This window comes from Gorilla gorilla, chromosome 1, assembly GCF_029281585.2.
Source record: "Gorilla gorilla gorilla isolate KB3781 chromosome 1, NHGRI_mGorGor1-v2.1_pri, whole genome shotgun sequence".
Classification (NCBI taxonomy): Eukaryota; Metazoa; Chordata; class Mammalia; order Primates; family Hominidae; genus Gorilla; species Gorilla gorilla.
Genome location: NC_073224.2, coordinates 232,101,126 through 232,118,711, shown reverse-complemented (window position 1 = coordinate 232,118,711; position 17,586 = coordinate 232,101,126). Strand labels below are relative to the sequence as shown.

At 41.3% G+C, this 17,586-nt stretch overlaps 1 protein-coding gene and 1 non-coding gene across 9 annotated transcripts in view; both read right to left on the bottom strand.

Annotated features, from left to right (window-relative positions):
* The window catches only part of RERE (arginine-glutamic acid dipeptide repeats), a 461,116-nt gene that overhangs the window by 144,056 nt on the left and 299,474 nt on the right, over nt 1-17,586 (bottom strand). For all 8 annotated transcript variants that reach the window (XM_031006017.3, XM_031006032.3, XM_055383731.2 and 5 more), the window contains 2 exons: nt 8,603-8,651; nt 178-302 (listed from right to left, as the gene is read on the bottom strand). In XM_031006017.3, the coding sequence (XP_030861877.3) occupies nt 178-302; nt 8,603-8,651 (174 nt within the window). The remainder of the gene's footprint in view (nt 1-177; nt 303-8,602; nt 8,652-17,586) is intronic.
* LOC115932382 (small nucleolar RNA SNORA77) lies at nt 11,763-11,887 on the bottom strand. Its single transcript, XR_004068665.1, has one exon. It is a non-coding gene; the product is annotated as a small nucleolar RNA SNORA77 (small nucleolar RNA).

The window sequence follows — 17,586 nt, the reverse complement described above, 5'->3', positions numbered from 1 at the left end:
AACTATTTTTCTCTGGTAAGAAGAGCCAGGGTCCCGATTACAGAGGGTGTAACCAAACTTAAAGTCAGAGAACGCCCAATATAGAAATAAAATCTCAGGGGAAAGGCAAAGTTTACTGCCTATAATCAGTTCAGATGGTCTAATTCAGAAAGCAGGATGGGGGTAGATTCCTATTACCTTGCTGCCCTCAAGTACATAAGGAGGTCACAGTCGTTAACTCCAGGCATCCAGACCAGTTCCTCATGTTGGGTCACTGTATCACCATCTGGAGAAGGAAATGGTTGCAGATCTGGAAGTTTGGCCTGTAAGACAGGGATGAGTAAGTCACAATCAAGGCATGTATTAATTATAAAGAGCTATCTCAATAAGCAGTCTTTAGGAACATATACAATGTTTTACTGAGCCTCTTTCCTTGGACAGCAGAAAAATAACAACAAAACCATGAGTCATTTAAACTGACCTATTTCACATGTCAGGATCATTTCACCATAGAAGATTTCACAATAGACTGCTTAATATCTGCTTAACAGTGTCAAAGTAAACCAGTGCCACCATGATACCAAGAGTAAAACTGAAGCACATACATATGCATAAAATAAACAAAAAACCAAAATAATGTCTTTAGACGATAACAGCTACTGATAAAGAAGGGAAACACACATACATTTCCAATATAACAAGTTGACAAAGAAGACATATGCGAATGATACCTCACCTAAGGATATGTGCTAAAAAAAATTAAGTGAGCTATCCTATTAGAATAGTGTTACTCTTAAGGCAGTCAATAGCAATATAAGTCATGGTCAATACCAAAACTAGATGAGTATTAAAGTAAATGTTAAAAAATATAGTTGAGGCCAGGCCTGGTGGCTCACGCCTGTAATCCCAGCTCTTTGGGAGGCCGAGGTGGGTGGATCACAAGGTCAGGAGTTCAAGACCAGCCTGGCCAAGATGCTGAAACCTTGTCTCTACCAAAAATACAAAAAGTAGCCCAGCACGGTGGCGGGCGCCTGTAATTCCAGCTACTCAGGAGGCTGAGGCAGAGAACTGCTTAAACCCGGGAGGCAGAGGTTGCAGTGAGCTGAGATCGTGCCACTGCATTCCAGCCTGGGAGAGACAGAGCGAAATTCCGTCTCAAAAATAAAATAAAGTAAAATTAAATCAAATTTTAAAAATTTATATATAGTTGAGGCTGGGCACGGTGGCTCATGCCTATAATCCCAGCACTTTGGGAGGCTGAGGTGGGTGGATCACCTGAGGTCAGGAGTTCAAAACCAGCCTGGCCAACATGATAAAACCCCGTCTCTACTAATAATACAAAAATTAGCCAGGCGTGGTGGTATGTGCCTGTAGTCCCAGCTACTTGGGAGGTTGAGGCAAGAGAATCGCTTGAACCTGGGAGGCAGAAGTTGCAGTGAGCCAAGATTGTGTCACTGCACTCCAGCCTAGGTGACAGAGCAAGACTCTGTCTCAAAAAAAAAAAAAAAAAAAAAAATATATATATATATATATGTAGTTGAATTGACCTGTGGTAACAGAAATCAGGGCAGTGATTGCTTTACAAAAGAAGGAATTGCTTGTGAAGAACAGGAAGGACCTTTCTGGGATGACAGAAATGTACTGTGCCTTGATACAAATCATCACGGCAGATTGAAAAGCATACATAAGATACGAACAATTCGCTGTACATAGAGTATACCTCAATAAAAAGAATTTAAAAAAATATTCGAGCAACAGTGCTCCCCACCAAGACTGTAAGTGATCAGATTTAAGTATCTGCGGCATTTTCTCACCCACACTCTGCTGGGACAGAGCAAGAGCAAGCAGGTGCCATGACCACCATAACCAGCAGAGACCTGTGAAAAGTCAGACATTTGCAAGATACTCATGTTCTCATCCTGTCAAATGATGACCATGGGCACATGAGTCTGACAGAGCTCCATGGGACACGAAGCCTGGGCAAACAATTTAAGTGAATGCAGCAGGCTGAATATAAGCCAGCACCATCCAACAGAAATAAAATAAGAATTATATATTTAATTTTAAATATTCTAGTAGTCACGTTAAACAAAATGCCATACCCCAATCTGGACTAGCCATATTCCAAGTGCTGAACAGCTATGTGTGGCAGTGGCTCCCGACCTGGATGTGCAGGTGTGAAGAACTCAAGAGTGAAGTGGACCACGGGGAAATGGAGATAGAACCGCCCCATCCAGGGAATGCTGCCACACAGGAATGGGACCCAGTGTGTGTACATCCTCCATCTTTTTCCAAATTCCAGAAATCTTCACATTTATGTAAAAGTTTGTGGTTTTAAATGTTGGTTATTCAAGTTTTTGAGGCAACTGCATAGCAAAACATCACATTAGTAGGCCACGTGGCTCTCAGGCTAGCCGTCAGCACCCACACAGCTTTACAGGCTGTCTTCCATGCCTCTAAATGTGTATCAAGCTGACTTTCTCCAAGCAAGGATGTTCTTCTTTGGTTAAGTATTGACTTCTCTAACATCGAACTGAGTGTCACAATTAGTTCTGCTTAATACGTAGTGAAAATAGTGGGATAAAATTAAAACACAATGGGCCTGGCGTGGTGGCTCACGCCTATAATCCCAGCACTTTGAGAGGCCGAGGCGGGCAGATCACCTGAGGTCAGGAGTTTGACACCAGACTGACCAACACGGTGAAACCCTGTCTCTACGAAAAATACAAAAATTAGCCAGGTGTGGTGGCGCACGCCTATAGTGCCAGCTACTTGGGAGGGTGAGGCAGGAGAATCGCTTGAAACCTGGGAGGCGGAGGTTCCAGTGAGCTGAGATTGCACCACTGCACTCCAGCTTGGGTGACAGAGCAAGACTCCATCTCAAAATAATAACAACAACAATAATAATAATAATAACAACAACAACACAACAAATGTTGGAGTCAAAAGGTCTTTGACACTAGTACTGAGTTCTGCTTCCCCAGCACCAAGTACAGTACTGGGTACAGCAGTTCTCTAATGTCTGTTATTAATCGAAAAGTACTATTACTGTGAGCAGGACCAACCTCCCCCCTATTCTTGAGAAAAATGGACTAGAAATATAATTAGACAGTTTACAGAAAAAGAAACGAAAATGCCTCTTAATCATAAGAATTGATGAGTCAACCACTCTGACAACAGAAATGCAAATTAATGGCATATATTCAATTTTGCATCTATCATATTGACATAAATCCAAATGTTTGACAACACATAAAGCCATGAAAAAAATTAGCACTCATATTAGTTGCTAGTGTCAACACAAACTGATACAATCTCCATGGAGGGGAATGTGGCAACACCCCCAAAATTATATATGCACTTGTCTTCTAAGTCAGCCATCCCGCTTCTGCGGATACAGCTCCAAGATACACTGGCAAAAACATCAAAATCTGTATGCACAGGCTATTCACTGAAGCATTACATGTAATGGCAAATGACTGGAATCAACTCATATGCCTATTAATAGGGATCAGATGAATAAACTGCTACATTCATACATGGAGTTCTATGAAATAGTATTATAGAAGGGAATGAGAAGGAGCTCTATATACTGCTATGAGGAGAACACAGGAATATACTGTTAAAAGAAAGGTAGCAAAAGGATGTATATTATGTTATTATTTATCTAAGAAGGGGCAGAGGGAATGAAAATAAGAAGCTTAAATAATAATAATCTCATTAAAACTGTACACCAAATGGAAAGAAATGCAACAATTGAGCTGGTTCTACCCTAGGAACTGTTTCAAGTAACTCTAAGATATATTAATTTGCTTATACAGCCCTGGCAGGATATACATAACAAAACGCAATACCAAGCTGTTTTCAATAAGCATATTGTTTGTAGCCATGTGATTATTGCTATTCCGGGCTGTTATATGTGTATTATGGAATTGAAGCAAATAAGTAATTTTGTTGGTGTCATTAAAAAATGGGATTTGAGTCACGGCAAAAAAATAAAGATATAGATAAAAGAAGGACAGAATTAGTATAAAGGCCATATAAAAATCTGAATTTGAATTGGATGTACCAGCATAAATTTATAATGTATTTTATCTTTAAGAAAGTAGGGAAATAAAACACCTATTTTCTATTCTGTCTACTGAAAATGCCTCGAAATAGCAACCAACCCAGTAAGAATGAATACCCCAGCACCCAGTATGTAAATACCACTTCCCACTACAATAAAAGAGGGCTCTTCTGAGACAAGTTTAATTCCAGATCTAGGGAAGACAATGTATAAGGTGAGGCAGTAAAATCATGTCTTACCAGAGAAAAAGGATTCAGTGAAAAGGACAAATACGAAGGAAGATGCTCCTACTGGCCCAAAATGGATCTTTTAATCATCAATAAGAACTGATTAAAGTTGATTATAGATTTAAAAATAATCTAAAATCCACTGGTAACCATGGAAAGATAAGGGTGAAGTTTCATTTATTTATACAAGGAATAAATGGATGGTAGAATTAGAATATCACTGTTTTGAAATCCCTAATAAAATAATGGATCTAAGAAATAATCAGTGGTGTCCAGGCGCGGTGGCTCAGGCCTATAATCCCAGCACTTTGGGAGGCCAAGGCGGGTGTTTCATGACGTCAGGAGTTCGAGATCAGCCTGGCCAACATAGTGAAACCCCGTCTCTACTAAAAATACAAAAAAGTAGCCAGGTGTGGTGGCGGGTGCCTATAATCCCAGCTACTCAGGAGGCTGAGGCAGGAGAATGGCTTGAACCCGGGAGGTGGAGGTTGCAGTGAGACAAGATTGTGCCACTGCACTCCAGCCTGGGCGACCGAGTGAGACTCCGTTTCAAAAAAAAAAAAAAAAAAAAAAAAGATCAGTGGCTGCTAATTACAATTAAAAAAGAGACATATGAGCCTCCTGGCAGAAGCACTTACCACCACCCATGAAGCATTTTTCTGGAAGGCAGGGTACCAAACTAGAATGAGGCCAAACCTCTAGATTTAACTACTAATTCTCAAGTAGTTAAAGAGCTTCTCAAAGAGCAAAGTAACAAATTTAATGCAATCAGCCAAATCTAGACTGCAGAACACCCTACAGGATGAAATAGCTTCTTTACCACATACACTGGGGGACTGGGGGAAGGACCTGGGAATTAAGAGAGATTTAAGAGATGTATCAATCAACTGCAATGAATGGCTCTCATTTAGATTCTAATTTGAACTATGAAAATATAAAGAAAGAGAGAAAGATACAGACAGACAATTAGGGAAATCTGGGCATAGTATACACTTGAATATTAAGAAATTGCTAATTTTTATATGTTCTGATATATTGTGATTGTGTCCAAATCCCTTATTTTTGGAACATCTACAAGGAAAATGATGTATTTGTGAGGCATTTAAAGTAACGGCAGGAAGAGGTGTGAGGGGGAATAAATGAAATGGGTTTGACTAGGATTTGATACTTGTGGAAGCTGAGTAATGAAGAGAAGGACTTTACCGTATTATTCTTTCCCTGCTTTTGTATATGTTAATATTTTCCTAATAAAGAGGTTAATTTTTTTTTTTTAAAGACTGGTTCTGTCACCAGGCTGGAGTGCAATGGTGTGATCTTGGCTCAGTGCTGCCTCAACCGCCTAGGCTCAAGCAATCCTCCCACTTCAGCCTCCTGAGTGGCTGGGACTACAGACATGCATCACCATGCCTACCTAATTTTTGTATTTTTTGTAGAGATGGGGTTTTGCCGTGTTGCCCAGGCTGGTCTCGAATTCCTGAGCTGAAATGATCTGCCCACCTTGGCCTCCCAAAGTGCTGGGATTACAGGCGTGAGCCAAAAGTCAAAAATTTTAAAAAGGTAAAAGTTGCCAATTCATTTTTAAAAGTTCTATTATTTTTGGTGCTCCAAAACATTTCTTTTTGAAAATGAAGCACACAGAATACATTTAAAATCTGATGTAAAAAACCAAACATCTGATTTTAAATGGTGGTATACAAAAATCCAATCACAGTAAATTTGTTCCTTTTCCAAGAATGTAAGCATCTTTTCCTTAGGAACTACATTTTCTTTTATGGTACGAAAAAAAAATCTATAAAATAAAAGTCTGGTACAAAGATCTCAAGACACTGGAAATACACAGTGAGAGGGAAAAAATGGGTAGTAAAATACAGTGCAAGAGAAAGTAGAGAATGGGAGACGAAACTGAGTGGCATTAGGTGAGTACCAGGTTCCCAGACCGAAAATACAGCCCCGAGGCGGCAGTCAGGCCCACCTAATGGAACACACCAACAAAAGACTCTACTTGAACAAGCAGACACTGTCCTCCTGCAGCTTCTTTCAGTCTGTATCAGTTATAACCCCAGGTCTGGGATGAGAAGTATCTTCTATAAACTATGGGACCCTGACAGTTTTTGTGTTCACTTCACTTCGTAACTCCTTCACTTCTTAAGTTCTTTCATTAGAGTTAAAATAGGTTATTTAAAAATGTAAATGACACACAATTTAGAAATGCTCAAAATCTAGACAGAAATAATAACTAGACAGATGACTGAAATCTCTATGCACTTCCAAGGCTCATTGCTGCCTGTATCCCATGTCTTTAGGCATGATGGCCTTAGCTGTGGATTCCCCAGCATCCATTCCAACTCAAGGGCTAATCATGTTAAACTCTTTCCTCATGGTTTAGAAATAGACACATGACCCAATCCATGGCAACAATACGTGGGTTTACTGGGGACCTGCTGGGGAAATTTTCCTTGCTCCTAAGGGGAAAAGAAGTCCAATTCTTTCTTCCTCTCAACACTTGCTAAATTTCATTCATTGTAAGATCCACTGTTATTTTATGTGCACTGAGAAAGGATAAAATATAGCCAATAAATTATAACCACACCACAGAATGTACAATGAAGCCCAACTATAGGAGCAAATGTGAAGGAAAAAAGTGTATCTTAGAATCAGTCAAACTGAGCTGAGGATGACGCCACCTCCATGGAGGCCAGCTGGGTACAAGAGAGTCTCAGAGAAGCACAGCAGAGCCCCAGTCCTGCCTGACCAGGATGTCATGACATGGGAGACAGAAACAGAGCCAGAGTCCTGCCAGTGAAAGCATCCTAACTGATACTGAGATTAAAACAGAATGAGCCAGGCCCAGTGGCACATGCCTTTAGTCCCAGATACTCAGAGGCTGAGGCAGGTTGGACTGCTTCAGCCCAGGAGGAGGTCCAGGCTGCAGTGAGCCGTGATCATGCCTCTGTGCTCTAGCCTTGGCAACAGAGTGAGACCCTGTCTCTGAAAAACGTAAAAACAACAACAAAAACCAAAGAGCTGTAATAAATGCAATGAAATAAGAAAGAGCAACAGTCGTGACACAGCAACCCTCTGACTGAAGTGTCCTAACCATCTTGACTCTCCTGAAGGAAAAGAAGTTGTTTATTTTTTTTGCAGACAGTCTCGCTCTGTCGCCCAGGCGGAGTGCAATGTCGCAATCTTGGCTCACTGCAACCTCCGCCCCCTGGGTTCAAGTGATTTCTCCTGCCTCAGCCTCCTGAGTAGCTGGGATTACATGCGCACACCACCATGCCCAGCTAATTTTTCTATTTTTAGTAGGGATGGAGTTTCACCATGTTAGCCAGGCTGGTCTCAAACTCCCGATCTCAGGTGATCCGCCTGCCTCAGCCTCCCAAAGTACTGGGATTATAGGCGAGAGCCACCACGCCCAGCCGGGAAAAGAGGTTTTAAACATCTTTTATCTTTTTTTTTTTTTTTTGAGACAGAGTCTTGCTCTGTTGCCCAGACTGGAGTCCAGTGGCCACGATCTTGGCTCACTGCAACCTCTGCCTCCGGGGTTCAAGTGATTTTCCTGCCACAGCCTCCCAAGAAGCTGGGATTACAGGCGCCTGCCACCACGCCTGGCTAATTTTTGTATTTTTAGTAGAAACGGGATTTGCCATGTTGGCCAGGCTGGTCTCGAACTCCTGACCTCAAGAGATCTACCTGCCTCAACCTCCCAAAGTGCTGGGATTACAGGCATGAGTCATTGTGCCTGGCTTTAAAAATGTTTTAAATAAAAATATGTGATCAAGTGTTCATCAATGGATGAATGGATAAACAGTGATACGTACATACAATGGGTCATTTAGCCTTAAAAAGGATAGAAATTCTGACACATGCTATTAACACGGATGAACCATGAGGACATTATGCTGAGTGAAATAAATCAGGCACAAAAAGACAAATACTGTATGATTCCATTCACATGAGGTACTTTGATGAGGCAGAACAGTCAAAAACAGAGAGAGGAAGGAGAATGGTGATTGCCAATGCTGCAGAACAGAAATGGAGTTACTGTTTCTGGGTACAGAATTTCAGTTTTGCAAGATAGAAAGAGTTCTGGAGATAGATGACGGTGATGGCTATACAACAATATTAATGTACTTAACTACTGAACTTTGCACTTAAAAATGGGAGATGGTAAATGTATGTGGTGATCTGGGGGGGGAACCTCTGTATTTATATAAAATTCCCTATAGCAATAACAACATTCTAAGATGCTGCTCAACAGAATAAAGTGCCAGCAGAGTAATAAGAAACAAAAACCTATTAAGGAAGCTATGAAAATGAACTTCACCTGATGACTAGGACCGACACGAATCTCCCCCTGGGTACTGTTCAGCCTCCTGGAACAGAAATAGAGCAGATTAAGTTAGCGCAATACAGTTTTGACATAAACATTCACACATTTTTCAAAAAAAGTAATTCTCTTCAAATAAATGAGGAAAAACTGAGGAAGAATTAACGTCCCCACTACTTCTAATGTTCTGTATACATACACCACCCACCACCACACACGCACCTCTAAAACCTTTTCCTTCGAAAATCCTAAGAACTGCAGCTTCCTTTCATGAGAACCTTCCTACATCATCGTTCTTTTTTTGAGACAGAGTCTCACTCTGTCGCCCAGGCTGGAGTGCAGTGGAACAATCTCGGCTCACTGCAACCTCCGCCTCTTGGGTTCAATTGATTCTCCTGCCTCAGCCTCCAGAGTAGCTAGGATTTCAGGTGCCTACCACCACGCCCGGCTAATTTTTGTAATTTTAGTAGTAAATTTCAGTAAATTTTGTAATTTTAATAATTTGGGTTTTCATCATGTTCGGCCAGGCTGGTCTCGAACTCCTGACCCTCAAGGGATCCGCCTGCCTCGGCTTCCCAAAGTGCTGGGATTACAAGCACGAGCCACCACACCTGGCCCCTATACCATCATTCTTTCATGCCTCAGAGAGATGGACATTCCTGTAGTACAATTCCAGTCAGACATTTCTTCCTTTCAAAACATTTCAGGGTGCCCTACCATAAGCCTTATAAAATACAAATAAGAAAACTTATCCTAGGACATATGCTGAGCCATCCATCCATCCATCCATCCATCCATCCATCCATCCATCCATCCATCCAACAAATATTTAAGTACCTATTATAAGCCAGGAATTGTCCTAGGTGTTGGGGATAAAGCAACAAACAGGGACAGGTACAGAGGCTCACACCTGTAATTCTAGCACTTTGGGAGGCTAAGGTGGGAGGATCGCTTGAGCCCAGAAGTTTAAAACCAGCCTGGGCAACACAGAGTGACGCCATCTCTACAAGAAAATTAAAAATCAGCTGGGCATGGTGGCGCAAGCCTGTAGACCCAGTTACTCAGGAGGATCGCTTGAGCTGGGAGGTCAAGGCTGCAGTGAGCCATGTTCGCACCACTGCACTACAACCTGGGCAACAGAGCATGACCCTGTCTATAAAAAAGGCAACAAACAAAACAGTGTCAAAGAAGATGGCCTAAGAGGAGGCACATGCTCTTGTTTTTCTCTCATGGATCTGATACCCATACCCACTGTGTTTGAAATTGTTAAAAATACATTTTGGAAAGCTATCATTTCCTTTAGGGCACCTGGGCCCAGTACTTTCTTCTTTTAATCCAATCATTTTCTCATGAAGAATCTTGCTTGGGCAAAGGTGGTGGTAAATGTGACAAAGGAAGAAAAAAAGAAGAGGAGGAAGAAGGGGAGAAAGGGAGGAGGAAGACAAGGAGGAGGAGGAGAAGACGAAGAAGAGGAAGAAGAAGAAATGTGGTGGCCCAGTCATCAAGAATCTTACAAGCCTCCAGCTGGCAAGGCAGCATCTGTACCAAAACACCAGAACAGGCCGATGCCCGTATTCATCAACATAAGACACTTCAAAAGACACAGTACAAAAATGTGAAGGGGAGGTACCAAAATGAGGCGTCTTCAAGAGAAGACACAGAAGGAGATAATAGGCCTAGCAGCAGGAAAAAAAAAGAGGACTTTCCAAGTAGAAATGAAAGCATGCAGAGGTGGCAGGCTGAAAGGGAGGGGCGGTGACAGGGAAATGCTTGCATGTGGGCTGACTTCATCATACAAGTCATCTTCATTTCTTCATTAGGAGAATGGTATGTGGAAAAAAGAAGCTAAAAGATGGATTGTTCTCATAGGTTTATGTAGGAAATGGAAGAAGCTGTTTTAGGAGGTATGTAGAGGAATCAAATCAGCCACAAGTTATTTTAATCACGAGCGCTTCTTTAAGAAAAACAAGCAAGCAGTCAGTGTTACCACTATTTCCCTTCCAACTTGTCCTTTTCTATTTTCTAACTAGCTGTGAGCAAAACAAGCTGCCAAAAGCTCTAAATACTTTCCAAATGCTTTCTTGCCTACAAGGAGGTCTAGCCAGAATGTATCATTTCAGAAACCTTCAGCCACAGCCCATTCAGTAACTTCTGCCTGCAGCTCAACCTTTGGGTTCTTCCAGAAGGTCTGTTACTCTGGAGTTCTCCAGTGGTTGGATATCATTTCCATATCATGGCTACACTGTTAAGTCCTTGATAATTCCAGAAAAAACATTCCTGCTTGATTTTTATTTTATTTTGGAGATGAGGTCTTGCTATGTTGCCCAATCTGTTCTCAAAACCCTGGGCTCAAAGGGACCCCCACCTCAGCCTCCCAAAGCGCTGGAATTACAGACATGAGCCACCGCGCACTCACCACCCAACCCCATTTTTATTTTAATAAGCCAATTTATCGTCATATTTAGCTTAAAAAAACCCAATGTACCATGATAATGAAACAAACTCCCAAATACCCTGTTGACTAGAACTACTTATATCTCACATATTTCCATAAAAATAGGATGCAGATAATTATTATTAAACTAATAATACAAATGAGACAAAAAATGTATTGGGCCATCTTAAGAGACTTGAAAATTGTTTAAGTTTATAACAGGGAAGAGTACTAATAAGTAGGCTATAACATGAAAACCAAGATAAAATAAGGAAACTTCTTAAAAGCTTATTTAAAAATCCCTCTTTGCAACAAAAGTATTTTTAAATTGTATGTAACTTTTAAATATCAGGGTTCTATAGCAAGGAATATAACAAAGTTCTTTCTGAGCAGGTAGGATCTGAGGTGCAGACAATGGCATTAGCCTACTATATGCAAGAGTTACAGAATATAGAATAAATGGCAAAAGTACTTTTTAGGTCCAAGATATAAAGAGGTAGATAGCAACACACCCCATTAGAGAAAGCTTGATGCAGCTGACAGAAAAACTGTCAGAATATGAGCTGAAGGTGAAAGACAAGAAGTACACATGGTGGGGAAGTGCCAGCATCCAGCTGTATCTGGATCCACCGAGCAATCAGAATCCTCCTTACTGAACTAAGTATCCCTCCCCTGCTGCCGCACTGCTCTCCTCTCTTTTTTCTTTTTCTTTTTTTTTTTTTATCCTGTATCCCCAGACACCTGCATCACCCTTGATAGGTCAGGCAGCCACAACGCCCCAGAATGTTTCCCTGGCACATGGAAAAAGCACCCCCATGAGGCTGCAGCCAGGTGCAAAGTGAGTCTGTGAACTGCTCCCTTCTTGAATGCACCTTTGTGGTTCACACCTCACTCATTAATGATATTTAAACATGATAGTATCAACAGCTTGTAGGAAACACTCTTAATCATCAATTGCAATCTTGATGCAATGACTACATTTTGTCTTTTACTTAACATTTCTCAAACTTTTAGGTCTCTGTACCCTTTTACACTCTTAATAATTACTGGAGTGTGTCTTGGTGGTCCCAGAATCTGTCTCTTGTTTCAACAATGTCTGAACAGCACATATCCTGGGACTCCATCTGTTCCAGCCTCCAACTGCCCTCCAATCTCCTCTCCATTTGCAACCTCCAGCACCCTTCTTCTCGGCCATCTCCTGCTTCTGGGACCAGCCACCACTGTTTTTGTGGTTAGCTCCTCATTGCTGACCAACCCCGCAAGCTCTGGGAGGCATGAGTGACTTCTTCCACGAATCGGCCAAGAAGATTCAGGGCACTGAGTGTCTCTTGAAGATGTGTGTGTGGCAGCGGCACCCATTTCCAGGATGTGGAGAAGCCATCTCAAAATGAGTGGGGGTAAAAACCCTGGGTTCCATGGAAGCCACCATGGCTCTGGGGAAGAACCTGAACCAGATCCTCCATCTTTAGGCCCTGGGTTCTGCCTGCACAGACCCCCATCTCTGTGACTTCCGGAGAGCCACTTCCTAGATGAGGAGGTGAAACTCAACAAGAAGATCGGCGACTACCAGACCAACCTCCCCAGGCTGGGCTGGGTAAATGTTTCTTCTAGAAGACTCACCCTCAAGCACCACTAGGATCCTACAGAGCCCAGCAAACTTTTAGGAGCCCCTCTCAAAGTTCAGGGCTTCTGCCTAAGCAGCGCCTCCAGCCACTACCCTGGACCCCTCTCCCAAGCCTTGGACAAAACAGAAATAAAGCTTATTACAAAAAATAAAAATAAAAATTACTGAACATCCCAAGAAATCTAAATTTTTGAAAACTTTCAAAATATTGATTTAAAAATAGCAATAAGCCCATTACATAACAATATGCATATTCTTATAAAAAGTAATTGCATTTAAGCAGAAACCTTTAGTAAAAAGTGAGGCATTATTTTATGTTTTTGCAAATCTCATTAATATATGACTTAATAGAAAAGACAGCTAGATTCTCCTATCTACTTTTGAATTCAATCTGCTGCAATATATTGTTGTGGTTAAATTATATGAAGATAATACAGCCTAACACAGCGATGTAACTAGAAAAGGGAAGAATATAGCCTTTTTGATACTACACCAAAAACTTAACAAGTTCCCAGCACTCTGGGGGGCCGAGGTGGGAGGATCACTTGAGGTCAAGAGTTCGAGACCAGCCTGGCCAACATAGTGAAACCCTGTCTCGACTAAAAATACAAAAAATTAGCCGGGTGTGGTGTTGCATGCTTGTAATCCCAGCTACTCAGGAGCCTGAGGCAGCAGAATTGCTTGAACCTGGGAGGCAGAGGTTGCAGTGAGCCAACATCGTGCCATTGTACTCCAGCCTGGGCAACAAGAGCGAAACTCTGTCTCAAAAACAAAACAAAACAAAAACTCAACAAGTAATCATTTCTTAAAGATGTGTACACAAGGTGAATCTAAAAGCCTATCAATAGCCTTTTGACTGGGCTACTCCGAAATCCATTGGTCTGTCTTGCCTTTGAATGAATGGATCTTCTACTCATATGTGATTTTGTAATGTCATGCATTGGTTTTATGGAGAATGTCAGTTTACTCAGTTCTGCAGATCTTTCAAATATCAACCAGTTCTTTATACAGCATTTTTTAAAAATCATATTAATATCACCTGTCTCATAAGAAATGCCTTTCAGTGTAGAGAAGCTGTCAGGCTCAGAGTGGTGAGTACAAGCTTTTCGAAATTCTAATTTTTACTTGAAAGTTCAAATCTTAGCCTTGTCAAGTAGTATCAGTGTTTTCCTTGAAATAACAAGCTCACTTAATTCATCTTCAAGAAAGTTTCTGCCAAATGCCCACGTCTGAATGACCACAGTTTGTCTGTCAGTTGTTCTTTCAAAGAGTAACTGATATTCCATGAAAAAAGTGGCTAGCTTCGCTTCTAACTCAAATGTCTCGACGGAACCAAGGCTTCTCCTCAAGACAATCACTGTCTTTTGGTATAGGGCAGAAGACTTTTAAGTCGGGAAGCCAAGTCTTGGGATTAAAAAATAATAATAGGCTGGGCGAGGTGGCTCACGCCTGTAATCACAGCATTTTGGGAGGCCGAGGCAGGTGGATCACCTGAGGTCAGGAGTTCGAAACCAGCCTAGTCAACATGGTGAAACCCCATCCCTACTAAAAATACAAAATTAGCCATACCGGGTGGCGTGTGCCTGAATCCTAGCTACTCGAGAGGCTCAGGCAGGAGAACTGCTTGAACCCGGGAGGCAGAGGTTACAGTGAGCTGAGGTCACACCATTGCACTCCAGCCTGGGCAAAAAAAGAATGAAACTATGCCTCAAAAAAAAAGAAAGAAAGAAAAGAAAGAAAAGAAAAGAAAAGAGAAATAATAATAATAATAATGAGGTCCACAAGCTATGCTCTGAGAAGCACTGATTATGGCACATTCTGAACTTCAGAAAGTCCTGGAGGCTAAAATTCATCTAGAAGATGCCAGCTTTCTTCTTTGATTAATAACAACAGTAGCTAACATTTCAGCACTTACTATCTGTCCTAGGTGCTCTACAGTATTATCTCATTTCTAGGTATTAAGGCATTTAATTAATGTTTTGATATTAACAGACATATCAGTATTGCTATTCACAGAAATTCAGGTGTCTTTCTATCCTGTGTTCAAAGCAACACAGCACTACACATGGTGGTGCACACCTGTAATCCCAGCACTCTGGGACGCTGAGGCAAGAGGATAGCTTGAGCTCAGGAGTTTGAGACCAGCCTGGGCAATAGGCTTTATAAAAAATGTTTTTTTAATTAGCTGGTCCTGGTGGCACGCACCTATAATCCCACCTACTCAGGAGGCTGAGCCAGGAGAATCACTTGAGCTCTGGAGTTTGAGGCTGCAGTGAGCTATGATCACACCACTGCACTCCAGCCTGGGCAAAACAGAGCTAGACTGTCTTTAAAAAAACAAACAGGCCGGGCATGGTGGCTCACCTGAGGCAGGCAGATCACCTGACGTCAGGAGTTCAAGACCAGCCTGGAAAACATGGTGAAACCCCACACTACTAAAAATACAAAAATTAGCCGGGCGTGGTGGCAGGCGCCTGTAGTCCCAGCTACTCAGGAGGCTGAGGCAGGAGAATTGCTTGAGTCTGGGAGGCAGCGGTTGCAGTGAGCCAAGATCATGCTACTACACCCCAGCCTGAGTGACAGAGCAAGACTGTCTCAAAAAACAAACAAACAACAACAACAACAACAACAACAAAACATAGCTACCAAAGAGGTTTCTGCTTGGATGTACAATGCTGCTGAATTAACAAAGTAGGTCTAGTCAAAGCCAGGGTGGTCATCAACTTCGGAAGAAAAATCCAGACCAAAGGCAGTATGAATCCTAGCCAAGACATATAAAGGATACTACTGTATGAATTAAGAAACCAAAGATGCAAGTAATGTCCAGAATAATGCAACATACACACACATCTATCTTTATCCTCATCTTAGAGTTTTCACGTACGTTATCTTAAATCTAGGTGTAGGCCGGGTGCGGTGGCTCGTGCCTGTAATCCCAGCACTTTGGGAGGCCGGTTACCCAAGGTCAGGAGTTCCAAACCAGCCTGGCCAATATGGAGAAGCCCCACCCCTAAAAATACAAAATTAGCCAAGCGTGGTAGTGGGTGCGGTAGTGGGCGCCTATATTCCTGGCTACTTAAGATGCTGAGGCAGAAAAATTGCTTAAACCCAGCGGATGGAGGCTGCAGAGAGCCGAGATCCCGCCAGTGTACTTCAGCCTGGGGGACGGAGCAAGACTCTCTCAGAGGAAAAAAAAAAAAAAAAAAAATCTAGGTGTATTATAGTTACATAACAAACACAAGCAAAATAATAATACTAGCTATCAATTACTAAGTGCTTTCTATGCTGGGCATATATTATTTCATTATTCCATGACAATTCTATGAGGCAGTATCTCCATAGGTAATAATAACAATACTAATTTTAACAGTAATAAAGCAACTAATATATCCATTGAACATTTACTATGTACCAGGCATTGCAAGGTAAGCAATTTCCATTTATTTTCTTATCTAATCTTACAGGTGACCCTGTAAGATAGGTGCTATTGTAGTAAGTGTACAGGTCAGGTCACTGAAGCCAAGAGACGTTACGCAGTTGCCCAAGATTAAACAGCAAATAAGTGGAGAAATCAGGAATCCAACTCAAGGTCAGCTGACTCCAAAGTCAGAGCTCTCAATCACACTCCCATATGGCAGAGTGATTAAGTTACTGAACCAAAATCATACAATTAATTACAAACAGAATGATGAGAATCCATATCCCTTTCCCTATTTTGGTTCTATGTTTATTTCAAACACCCAAGCAAGACAAAATGATCAAAAGAATTTTTTTAAGTTTGAAAGTCATGATGAAAGAGAAAAACCTATCAAAGTTAGAGGCCAATTTATATAATACTCTTGAAATGACAAAATTACAGAAATGGAGACAGATTCGTGATTGCCAGGTGTTAGAGATGGTAGGGAGAGGGAGGGAGGCCCAGGGTGTGACCACAAAGGGAGAGCTTTGTAGTGATGAATAGCTCTGTCTCTTCATTGTTGTGGTGGTTACACAAAGCTATACATGTGATAAAATGGCACAGAACTACACGCACACAATCTACTAATGCCAGTTTCCTGGTTTTGGTATTGTATTACAGTTACAAAAGATGAGACCACTCTGTGGTATCTTTGCAACTTCCTGTGAATCCAAAAAATTTAAAGTTTTAAAAAAGTCAAATGAAGAGGGGGATATACTACAGGCAGATGGGAAATCAGAAAGAACACCAGACATGAGAAAAGCTGATTAAAGGACAAACAGATCAACCTCAAATTACACTGTACACAGCTGAACCAGTAACTGAAGAAAGAGGGCCACAGCTTATTAGCAATGAGATTCAAGAAATTAACTCCAAGTGACATATTTATTTTTTCCTTATGTTTACTAAGGATTTCTGCTGTGGATTCATCATCTTGGAGACATCTTTATACTGTGAATCATATTACAAAACCGAATTAAGAAGTGTCACTATCATCCCCAGCAAAAGAAGGAATTTCTCTGTGTAGCTAATGTAAATAATATGTTTTTCAAAACAACTTAAGTTCAGCCTGCATTATTCTACAAATCTTTGTTTTAGAATATGAAAAAAATAGTTCCAGAAGCCAAATTACAACAATAATGGTAAGTCGTTGTTTTTATTCCTGAAATATTAAAAAAAACAGAAAGTCATTGTATATGAAATCTGATACAAAAAACCCCAGTGTAACAAAGCAGTATCCATAGCAACTACAACTTAATATTTCAGTCCTCTTCAGCTGCAGTGGATTAAATAAAATGACAAGATGTTCCCTTTGAAAAGTAACCTGTTACCATGGAAACGTTTTAGTCTAAGAAGTAAACAGGGAATGGACAGAAAGGAGCAGGGAGCCTGTAAATGAATATCAAAAAGGGAGAAGCATCTTTGCAGAGGAGATGGAAGTGGCAATGGCAGGCAAAGGGAGGGTC